General features: G+C 38.9%; 1 protein-coding gene across 7 annotated transcripts in view; it reads right to left on the minus strand.

Moving 5' to 3' along the window:
- Akap9 (A-kinase anchoring protein 9) overlaps positions 1-12,396 on the minus strand; it is a 131,973-nt gene that overhangs the window by 100,738 nt on the left and 18,839 nt on the right. For 6 of the 7 annotated variants that reach the window (XM_038315468.1, XM_038315466.1, XM_038315469.1 and 3 more), the window contains 4 exons: positions 10,366-10,527; positions 9,364-9,519; positions 7,848-8,045; positions 3,152-5,470 (listed from right to left, as the gene is read on the minus strand). In XM_038315468.1, coding sequence (XP_038171396.1) covers positions 3,152-5,470; positions 7,848-8,045; positions 9,364-9,519; positions 10,366-10,527 — 2,835 coding nt within the window. The remainder of the gene's footprint in view (positions 1-3,151; positions 5,471-7,847; positions 8,046-9,363; positions 9,520-10,365; positions 10,528-12,396) is intronic. The other variant, XM_038315465.1, reaches the window with a different exon arrangement.

The raw sequence follows: 12,396 nt of genomic DNA on the forward strand, positions 1-12,396 counted from the left end.
GCTTACCTCATTTTCAGTATTTATTAAATTGGCATACTTAGGTTCTAGAGGGATAACTCAGTGGTTTAGAGTATGGACTGTCTTCCAGGAAACCCAAGTTAATTTTCCAGTCCCCACGTTGAGTGCCTCACCTTGGGTTAATGTCCTCTTCTGGCTTCTGAGGTTATTCACGTGTCACGTATGCTCACCAGGGCATACATGCAAGTAAAAATAATTGGTGCACTTAAGGCTAAAATTGTCTTCTATATATCATGCAACATGTAGTGTGCTTAAAAATATTCTTGTCTCTTGTACATCTGTCCTTAAAGATCAACTGAATCACTTAACCATGAACTAGATTGGAAATATATACAGCAAACTAATATTTCATATTAAACATTTCCCATTCAGAAATGGGAGTTTTCATTTATTCAGACCCACTGTCCTTCATTCATGGTCAGCAGGGCTGCTCAATGTTCCATGTTAAGAAGGGGTCTTCTACTTGCTCAGTCTGGCCTTGAGCTCGCCATCTGCTCCCTGTGCTCCCGAGCGCTGAGAGGATGGCACATGCCCCCACACCCAGGCTGTTAGACATTTCTGCATGAAGCATGTTTTCACATTACTGACTTTAAAGATTTTAAGTCTTTCCCTTTGTTTCTTATTAAATTATACCTGGGAATTATGACAGTTAACTGTCTTTCTCTCCATTAATATCGTGTATCATTTTTTCTTTACTATGCTTAGGACTTGTAGAAAATGCCAGACAATAAATGACGAAGTTAGTCTTCTCTTTCTCCTCTTGCTAAGTCTCCTTTGTTTCACTCTTCACACCTGAAAAGGGACTTCACTTCCTTCTAAAAACTGCACTGCTTTGTATCGATTTCTTCCAGGTACTGCAGCCTCAGCACAAGGCATTAAGGAAAGCAGAGCGGCAGTTCCGCCTGTGGTTACAATGCTTCAGTATCTCTTCAAATTCAAACACACTTCTCTCAGTGTGAGAAATGATCAATTCCTGCCACTCTCCTGGCTACCTCACATGCCAATACTGGAGAGACTTTCTATAATGTCTTTCTTTCTACTTCTAGCCAAACTAGCCAAGTGCACTAAAAACAAACAAAGAAATAATTTTTAGGAGAAAAAAAAAAAAAAACAAAAAAAAAAAAACAAGAAATTATACCTCAAAGGTATTTCTTTTCAGTTTAAAAGAAAGTCTATAATGGCCATATTTATTTGAATGTTAGTTAGAGATAGTATCAAGATCAGGGCAACTAAAGTTGGAAATCAGGTCCTCTCCTGTTTAAAAAATTAAAACGGTATTTAATACCTTTGTGGTAACTATCACACATTATACTTTTCAAAACAATTCCATATGTTTATTAATCAGTAATTGGATTTCTTGATTCTACTCATTGTATAAGGAAAGCATCTCTATATTCGATATAAGATCATGAATGTGTGCCGGGCGGTGGTGGTGCACGCCTTTAATCCCAGCACTTGGGAGGCAGAGGAAGGCGGATCTCTGAGTTCGAGGCCAGCCTGGTCTACAAGAGCTAGTTCCAGGACAGGCTCTAGAAACTACAGGGTAACCCTGTCTAGAAAAACCAAAAAAAAGATCATGAATGTGGTTAGAAGTCGTCAGAAAGAAAGACAAAACTTCCCATGGCTTCTTACTTGGCATGAAATCCTAGCTTCCCACACTTTCTTCCTTTTCAAAGTCTGCTTTCCCTTCTCTGTCTCCTCTCAAGGCCAAGCGCACAGGCCTATACCCCAGCCATCAAGCTCACCTACATCTTTTCAAGTGTAATTTCCCCACTGCAAGTCCCTCCCTGTCATACAGAGGTCAGTTCAAAGGCTAACTCCTCCAAGACACCTTTCCTGCTCATCATGCTTCCCCCGCTAACAGCCTTTCTTCACCCACTAGCACTAACTCTCCTATCCATTTCCCATTATCACTCGCCCTCCCCACTAGAATCCATGCTCCCTGAGATTAGGGCTCTTATCTCTTGTCTGCCACTACATGCGTATCTGGAATAGAGTCAATAACTAAATGTTCCACAAATATAGAAACACATAAAACTTAATTAGCATTTTATACTGTAGATAACCTACAAGAACTTTCCTGATTTTTCTAGTATTTGTATTTAACAAATAATTACTAAGTTGTTTGTAATGATTTTTAGTCATTGTCTTAGATAGCATTACTTATCAACTTGACAACAACCTAGAGTCAAGGGAGAAGAGATGAGAAGGCCTTAAGTGAAACGTTTCTCAGATCAGATTGGCCTGTGGCATATCTGTGATGAGCATCTTGACTCTCAACTCATGTAGGAGCCCGCTGTGAATAGCACCGTTGTGTGGGCAGGTGGTCCCAAGCTACACAGGAAAGCTAGCTGAGCATGAGCCGTGAGTGAGAGGCACTCCGCTATGCTTCTCTACTTTATCCTGATTTTGTACCTGCTCTCACTTCCTTAATGATGAACTATGGCCAAACAATACTTACAAGCCAAGTGATACTTTCTGCAACTAGTCTGCTTCTGGACAGGCTTAATGCATACAGCAGAAAACTAGAGCATGTATTATATGCATTTTTTAAAATTCTTCACTTATATTCAGAGTTAATATTATGCTTTTCTCATTCAGATCAAAGAATCAGAAACCTCTAGGCCTTAAGCTGCACCTCCAGAAATATAATTCCATAACCACTGAATGATTTATAGAGCAGTAGAAAACTTTAAAAAGTTTTTTTTTAAAAAAAATAACTGTGGAATTTTAACTGAAACTTAAAATTTTATATCAGAAAACATCAGTATTAAAAACTCTAAAATATAATCTTTGATACTAAAACATGATTATAATGTAGTTAATAAATATAAGTATAATAAAGTAGAAATAAAAATGTAGCTAATAAAAAGAAGTCTCTTAACTCTTCTCCTTAAAAAAATCATGGAAAAATAATTAACTTAGCTTATTTTCTAAGCAGCATATATATGAGATTAACTGAAAGGCAACAATATTTAAGTAAAAATGACAACTGATTTTCAAAAATGAGACTTACATGAAAGGGTTCAGCACTTTCTGGTAAGGATATGGAGTACTGCTTCATGAAAGTGACAACTATCTTGGTGTGAAATGTGTGTTTTCACTATGGTTTTCCATGCGCATGTGGACATACCTGTGTGGATTTAAGAGCACAAAGCTCTTGCTCAAGTTTTTCCTTCTCGAATGGCTCGACTAAACCATGAGATGGTTCAGTTGTTCTTGTTGGCAGTATCAAGTCTTCTCCACTTCCTTTAGAGGGAATTTTATCTTCTACCATTATCTTTGATTCTTCTGGCAAATCTTTACTGATTTTAGAATCACATCCTCCAGAATGGGCGTCCGTTCCTGTCGTAAGCTCAGTTTTCCAAGAGCTCAACTGCGCAGGGCACACCGCAGCATCTTCTATCCCCTTGGGGTTGGTGGGAACCTCTAACTCTTTGCATCGTAACAAGAGCTCTTCCTTGTCTTGACTTAGTAATTTAACCTCCGCACTTAGACAGTTCACCTCATCACGTGTCTGCCTTAGCTGTTCTGAGAGAGCAGAAAGTTTCTCCGAGAGCTCTAGTTTTTCTTGCTCGGTTACTTTCAGCTTCTCCATAAATTCAATGTTATCCTTTTCAACTAGTTCTCTGACTTCCAACGGCTCGGCTATAAAAGTTGCAGCATCAGTTAATTGAGACCGCCGCCCTTCCTGCATCACCGGGCCTCCTCTCTGCAATTGCAGCTCTTCAGTCAGCGCTTTGACTTTGTGTTCATACTCTAATGCCTGCTTAGTCTGGATGTCTCTTGCCCTGAGAAGGCATGCATATTCTTCCTGTAACTCTTGATAATTAACTTCAAAGTTCTTTTCAGCAAAGGAAAATGTATTCCTCTGCATCTCGATCTCCTTACTTAGGTGAATACATTGTTGTTTTAGGTCTTCCTTTTCCTTTCTAAGCATATCAATCTCTTTTTGCCAGCTACAGTCTTTTGATGTGTATGTATCAGAAGTTAAAGCAATTAATTTTTCTTCTTCTTCCACAGGAGCATAAACTTTCACCATGTCTTCGAGAACTTTCTTCTCATCTTTAAGAATGCTATTCTCTGCTTCAAGTTCTACACATTTTTCTTGTAGGTCCTCCTCTTTTGCTTTTAGTATTTTTTCTAATTGTTCAGTTTTAAGTTGTAACTCCTGAATTTCCTGTTCAAGGGTACCCTTTTCCTTTTCTTCTTGTCTGAGGGTCTCAATTTCTTTTTTAATTTCATTCATCTGAAAATTCCGTGATTCCTGCAAGTCTTTTAAGTCAGTAATCTCCAAAATTAGTTGGCTCTGCTTACTCAACAAGCTGTCTTTCTCGCACTGCATGGCTTCCATCTTCTTACTCATTTCCTTTTGTAAGTCAGCTATCTGCATCTTATACTGAAGCCCCAAATTATCTTTAAGTCTTTCAATATTTAATCGATGTTCAACTTCTAGATCTTCTTTTAGTTTAGAAAGCTCTTCTTCATGACTGAAGAGGAGCTGCGTTCTCAACCGGTCCAATTCAGCTTCCTGGGACTCTGCCATTTTATCTAAGACTGCATTCTTTTCTTTTTCTAACATTTCAAGTTTTATCTTGTAATTTGTAATTTCTGCTTCGTGTTTTAATTCGAGTTCCTTCCTGGACTCAAATGCAGCAGTAACCTCAGCTTTTAAGTCCTCAACCATGCTGAGGGACTTGCCGGCTTCATTCAGTTTATTTTCTTGTTCAGATATTGTCTGCTTGGCTCTCTGGATTTGGTCTCTTAAAGCATTTAATTCTTCTAGAAGAGCATTCGATTGACTCTGGAGAGCACACTTCTCCAGCTTTACTACCCGCAGCTCTTCCCTGAATTTCTCCTTTTGATACAGAGTATGCTGTACTTTCATATTCAGTTCATTCATTGTTGCGCTCAGTAACTTTACTTGCTCTTCATTAACTGCTGGATTTCCGCGTAATTTTAAAGTGTTCTCCATTTCTCCCTTATGCTGGGATTTAAGATCCTCTATCTGGTTCATGTGTTGCTTTATTAATTCTTGCTTCATTTGAACAATCTGTTTTCCATACTCCTCATCTAGCTCTGCTTGGAGCTGTGCTAGTTTCTGTTCTGTTTCTTTTTCCATTTTTTGCATTATGCCGGTTTCTGAAAAGTTTACTTCGTGATTTTTCTTTTGTAGCTCCTCGACTGTCTCCATATACTGTTTCATCTCTATGGAAGATTGCTCCACTTTTTGCTTAGAATCAGCTAGTTCAAGCTTTAAGCTTTTGGTCTCTTGGTCTTTCTCCTCAAGCTGTCCTTTTAAGTCTCCTACTAATTGATCGGCAGTTGTTACTTGATTAGTTAGCATAGCAGTTTTTTTCTCTTCTTCTACTAGTCTTGTATTCAGTGCTTCAATAATTGCCTGTTTCTCCTCTATTTTGTTATTAGCGCTTTCTACTTTTTTATCTTGTTCCTTCAGAAAAAAAAAAAGAAAGTGTAACAACTTCTGGTAACTTTATTGCTTAACTTTATTAACAAAAAACAGATAGAGTCACATTTTTAAATCTTCTATAAAAAGTTAATGGCTGTGCCCACCCGTCTATTGCTTCCATGATAAGACTTGCATACCTAGACACTGGGAGCAAACGACAGCTCTACAACAGTTCACATCTTCTTAGGAAGAAATATTGAACTGCATTTGTGTGATTAAAAAGTTTAATTAAGGGAAGTGGGGAGAATTTGGGAAGATAGGAAAGAACATGATGAAAAAATTTAAAATAAAAAATGTAACAGATTTTTAAATTGAAAATTTGCTTGGCATGTATGACATCCTGGGTTCTACTCCCAGCACTGCCATAAAGGAATGATAGAAAGAAAGAAGGAAAAGAAAATACTGCTAGGCTGATAAGAGGGCTCTGATGACCTGAGTTCACTCTCCAGACAAATAAATAATTGAAATAATTTAAAAAACACTAAATCTTTACTAACCCATTATATCTTCACTTTTTAAAATTAACTGATCAATATTCCAATTTTTTAATATTCTGACAGCTAATTATATCACTATGCACTCTCTGAATACTCTCAGAAAAAAACTTAAAAGTAAGTCCAGGTGACCCCATGAACTCTAGTGATGTAAAGGTGTTCCAACACCAAAAGCTCTGCCATAAGAAGAGATTTCCCAAGAGTCTTTCCTAACTTCACTGCCGGGCATTTCCGTGACATCTGCAACAACTATAATATTCCTGACACACTGAGCTGGAACTACAGTTTCACTTCAAACAGAAACTTGAAAACAGAAAAGAAAGTTCCCATCAGAGAGGTCAATTATACGGACTGTTGATAACAGCTGAGCCCAGAAGAACACATCAAACATAGTCACATCACAATCGCATTAAAGCACCAAGTTGAGTAGAGTTTTGGATCTGCTATCTAGTTTTCTCTGTGAATAAAGGCTTCAGACCCAAATAATAAGCATGAAATAAAATCTACAGAACTGGTCAGAGCTATTATAAGCAGGTAAATTATATCACAAAAGTCCTTGGAAACAGAATTCATAGGAATTCTGAGTGAATGTATAACACGTCTAAAGAAAAAAATGTTGACACTCAGACAGAAGAAAGCCCTCTGAAGGAAGTGCTGGGAGTACCCTCTAAGTACAATTCATGTAAAACACCAAAGTGCCTTCAGCCTTTGAGAATTATGGTCCCTCTAGAAAAACCATACCCTGAGTCAGACATGTTTATACATATTGACAGCACTCAAGAGCCAGAAGGATCATTAAACTATACTCAATATAAACAATCAAAAACAAAAACAAACAAAAAATGATGTTGGGAAATTGTAGTAAACAGGACTGAAGAATTCGAGTCCACAGGCATCAGCTTCACTACAATGAGATGCATAGATCAGTTTATCTCAGCCTAATGCCACAATATCTGAGTGCTAACATCCTCCCTTCTGCTCACTAAAGAACCTTCTAACTAGTATTCGTTTTTTTTTAAAAATTCATTTGTCCATGGAAAGAAAACAAAATCCAAAGGACCCAAAATACACAGTTCGTCATGATTATTAATCACTGCAAACTAACAGACACATACTTGAAATTTTCAACAGCCCCTTGAACCTGGAACCTCTGCTCCAGCACAGGACTCAGATAATACCTTAAATGAGTTTCCCAAGCATACAAATCAAAACCAGATTGTGTTTCTGATTTGCTATGTTTTATAAGACATTTTCTTACACAGGAAAAGGAAGTGTGGTTCAGGAGCTCTGCCCTGCCCCAGGCAGGGAGTAGATGTGGGAGTAGGACAGGCAGTAACAATCACTTTAAAATTTCCATTTCTCATTTGAAAATCAATGAAAGCAAACCTTTTAGGATGAGTTGTTCTTAGAATTTAAGATTATAATCTATGTGGTACATAATGCTATCCCCTGCCCCAAAGAGTCTTAATTTCTAAATGTTTCCAAGAAGTAGAACATAATTTGCAGAAAGAGAATAAACAACACTTATTTCTTGTAACTAAATCTATAAAATTTTACCTTGTGACAAAAATACTTTCAGAATTTCTGTATCATAGCTAAAATAGATGGGAATACTTCAGATGCAACAAGATAGATATTTGAGTTATAAATTTAGGCTCTACTGAGACTCCAGTTAATATACACAAATATGGAATACAATAGAGGGTAGTATTACCTTAGCAACTCTTAGTGTGAGATACACAGCTGTGTGAGATTCTCAATTGCTATTATTTTCCATATTCAAAGAGTCTGAATTATAAAATTTTCTAATTCATATGCTTAAGACACATGAAAAAGAAAATTCCAAAGCTAGCTGACATCCTTACCATTTCACATACTTTAATTTTCTCTTGCAGAACAGTTATCTGTATTTTGAACTCCTCCTCCTTTTTCTGATGATCTTTTAATAGTCTGTCTTGTTCTTCCAGCTGCTGCTGCTGAGCCATGACTTGTTGCTTGACATGAAGTAGCTCTGTAGCAGTGCTGCTATGAGTGTTGCTACGCAACGTTTCACCAGCCTGCAACTTGAACAAAGAAAGAACCTTCAGCAGACTCCTGGGGTCGCCTGCTGACACTAGCTCTGTGACCTCTGTTCACTTCAGGGGTTTGAGATCTGCTGTTGCTAGGACTGGACTGACTGAGCCATTAAATTATCTTTCACATGATAATTCAGAGAAAGCAGGTCTAGTGAGGGACACAGGACTGAGGTCACAATGCCAGGAGTAAGTGTGGCAGGAAGGGACGTCTGCATTCTGGTGACTTTTCAAACTCTAGCTTCAATCTCTTTCAGAGTCTTGATTATATTTCTGCTCCTAAATCCTATCAGATGTCTGTATACTTACATTAAACTCTCTGGCTTAATATTATTTCAAGTTGTTTTGTTTTACTTGCTATCAAACTCTGATCAATGCAATCAGATTCTGCGTTAGTCAGGGTTACTATTACTGAATGATGAAACACCATGACCAAAAGCAAGCTGGGGAGGAGAGGATTTATTTGCCTTATTGCTTCCACATTATAGCATCATCAAAGGAAGTCAGGACAGGAACTCAAACAGGGCAGGAACCTGGAGCAGGAGCTGATACAGAGGCCCTGGAGGATGCTGATTGCTGGCTTGTTCCTCATGGCTTGTTCAGCCTGCTTTCTTATAGAACCCAAGGTCACCTCAGGGATAGTAACACTCAGAGGGGACTGAGCCCTCCTCCACCAATCACTAATTAAGAAAATGTCTCACAGCCCGATCTTTTGGAGCCATTTTCTCAATTGAGGTTTCCTTCTTTCAGATAACTCTAAGCTTGTTTCAAGTTGACATAGACTAGCCAGGATGGACTCCAAAGGCAAACCTAATAAACCATGCCAGGACTGCAGATGTGCAGCGCAACTGCAGAGCAATGTCTGCAAAGTCACCCGTCCACCACGGTAAGATTTTGTAGACTTTCAAAGCAGAAATAGGGAGTTTAGTTTAAATAATAGCAGGGAAGGACTCACGAGATATGAATTAAAAACCGTGGTTACGCTGTGTGGTGGTGGCGGCGCACGCCTTTAATCCCAGCACTTGGAAGGCAGAGGCAAGCGGATCTCTGTTAGGAGGCTAGTCTGGTCTAAAGAGCGAGTTCCAGGAAGGGCTCTGAAGCTACAGAGAGAAGCCCTGTCTCGAAAACAAACAAACAACAATTATTGGCTACTATATAACAACACAAATTTACCAGTTTTTTTTTTTCAGGTCACTAAGGTAGTACACTAAAAGAAGCAAATGGATTCTTTGATTTGTTCTGGAAAATGGAAAAGTATATAATCCATTGCTAAAAACATCAATAAACTAGTTGTACTCATAATACTTACATGCTGGAACTGAATCTGTAATTTTTGACTTTGTTCGGTTAACTTGGAAAACTCTCTCATTGTCTCATCCTTTTCCTTGTGAGCCTGCTGCAGGTTAGCAATCAGCTGAGTGATGATGCCGTCTCTTTGCTTGACGGCAGCTTCAAATTCGTAGAGCTACACGAAACCAGTGAAAACCGTAAATACTAGCTTTTAGGTTTTTATTCTTTTATCAAAATAAGTATTCTTCCATGAAAGCTACTGGACTATGCAAATTAGTTTTATTTCAAAACTGACTTTGAAAACTTGTTATCTAGCTGGGTGGTGGTGGCACGTCTTTAATCCCAGCACTTGGGAGGCAAAGGCAGGCGGATCTCTGTGAGTTCGAGACCAGCCTAGTCTACAGAGTGAGTTTCAGGACTACTGGCTCCATAGCTACTGGAAAACCCTGTCTCAAAAAAACAAAAACAAACAAACAACAACAACAACAAAATATGTCTCTGCATTAAGGAAGAGAATATATTTGGGTTGACTTTTCCATATTTTCTTACAGAAGTCTCTTTATACTTTGTTGTGCCCCAGTGTATTCCTAGGTGACACCAACATGCACATTTAACCCCAGCTTTTCTCTGAAGAGGATGGAATGGAAGTGTGCTGCCGTTTTCACCAGTGTCCTACCCTACTGATGTCATCCTGACTTCCTGCACAGCAGATGTCAGTGTAACCCTTACAAGAGACTCGCATTCTTAGTGGTTTATACCAATTTTCTCTCAGACTGATCACAAAAAAAAAAGTGTCTTCATAGGAGTGATTTCACTCTAGATTACGCAGTTAAATTTTAAGTGTGACTATTTCAGCTGTGTTTCTACAATCCTCATTTTAAACAGGCCTGTTTATGCTATGTACAGGAACAAAATTACAAGATGACCTATGTGGCCACTGCAAAGCCCCATGTGTAAAAGGCACACACATGCACTACCATCCACATGCACAACAAACTAAAGCCACAGGAGGCGAGCTCACCCTCTGCATTACTTCAGGCCCGCAGGTGGCCCTCCTTTCTTCCAGTTCTCCAGTTAGTTCTTCAATCGTAAGCTGTTTTCCAGCCAGCTCATTTTCCATCATCTCCAGACAGGTCTGACTGGACTGAGCTCCTTGTTGAGAACAATTATCAAATTCTTCTTCCTAAATCAAGCCAAGGTTTTAATAATTCAGTACTAGCAACATGCCTCAGGGAGAGGGATGAAATTTAAAATTCCACAGCAAAGTCCATTTTAAAACACTCCAATATCCTGTGAGTTCATTAGTGGGCAAACCTGCTCTCTTATTAATGAGATACATACCTCAACAGCACAAACAGGAGTTCTGCACTATAAAAAGGAGATAACTGGCTTTTTAAAATATTTAAAACAAATAGAAGTATATGCAGGAAAAGCTTTGTTAGTAAGCTGGGGTCTTTACACAGTATAAAACATTAGTATCATGAGTGCTATAATTACTATACTATAAATACAATTGGCAGGCTTTCCTGTTTTTGTCACAAAACAGCAGCCATTTATCTGTAAAAAAAAAAAATTTCTGATATATTATGATCTTAAACTGAATGGAATTTACCTGACAACAGTATTTCACTAAGCATGGGGACCGCAAATTCAGCTACACTTACTGGGCAGCTAGCCCCAGGGATCCTCCATCTCTGGCTCCCTAGTGTGGTGACTACAGACACACATTTTCATACTTTCCATGTGGGTGCGAAGCACCCTAGCTCATGCTTGTCTCACAAGCACTTTGCTCAGTTCAAGCATCAAAAACACATATAACAAGTTCAAATGTTAATCATTCCTCCAACACCTGAGTGCTTACAATGCACCTGCTTCTCTTCCAATCACCACTAATTCCCCTAATATTGCTTCTCCATAGAGACGGTAATTGGAGAGACTATGGTCTGCTATGACTTTCGAGTGTGTGTATGTGAGGTCAGAGTTCAACTTATTCTTTGAGGTAAAGATTCTCATTGAACCTGGAACTCACTGATTCAGGAAGACTGACTGACCCCAAAGTCCCAGGGATCCTCCTGTCTTGGCCTCCCCGGTGCTGTAATTACAGAAACTAACAACCATACCTGTACTTACCAAACCCAGGACTTCATGCTTGTACAACAAGTACTTTACTGACTAAGCCACCTCCCCAGCCCCTAAAAAGGCCCTTCAACACTTCTCTGACTTACTTCTTTTCTTCATCTGTCTGGTTTTCTCTAAAATGAAAGATCACTTTGGTAGCCTAGACAACAGGCTACGATAGTTGACAGGCACAGTGAAGGAGCCCCCAGAAGAAGGCTCTTAAGTACACTGTTCATCATCATCTTTTATGATCATAATTGCTTTCTCAGCCACCAGACAGGCATGCTAATAGCTGAAACCCAACTGTGTAATCATAGAAATGTTTGCACCAACCTAAAGAACTTCCCTAAATGCTTCAGCATCACACTTGGCCATGGTTCCCAAATTATTTAGGATGTTAACCTTAGTCACAGCAACGCCCATCTCCACCAAGACGGAGTACTGAAGGCTGGGAATGAGTCAGTACTTGTAGTTCATATTGGAAGAACCTGCCAGGATCTGATAGCCAACCTAGACCAAGGCACCACGAGTATTAGAGAGGAACTAGTGAAGGAAAGTTCCCTGTTGGGATAAGACAGTAATGATGATCAAACACGTAAAATGGGCAAATACTTAAAGGTCTCCATCTTCTTCACTTTCTCCGGCATACTGAATGCGTTGCAAGAACTAGAAAGGATGGCCCTTGTATTATTAACGTGCAGCAACCTTCTTTACTCTTTCTGGTAACTTCGGTATAAAGTGCACTTTATAAGGCATGAGTGCACCTACTCCTGTGTTGTTTTTTTAAGCTTCCTCTTGCCTGGCATATGGACTCTGATGCAATCATTTTCAGTCTAGTGTGTCTGTGCCAGAAAGATGTATTTCTCACAGACAGCAAATAATTGTATCCTGTTTATTTTTTTTCAGACAATTAATTTGTGTCTTTTAATTGGAA

The sequence above is a fragment of the Arvicola amphibius genome, chromosome 18 (assembly GCF_903992535.2).
Source record: "Arvicola amphibius chromosome 18, mArvAmp1.2, whole genome shotgun sequence".
Lineage (NCBI taxonomy): Eukaryota > Metazoa > Chordata > Mammalia > Rodentia > Cricetidae > Arvicola > Arvicola amphibius.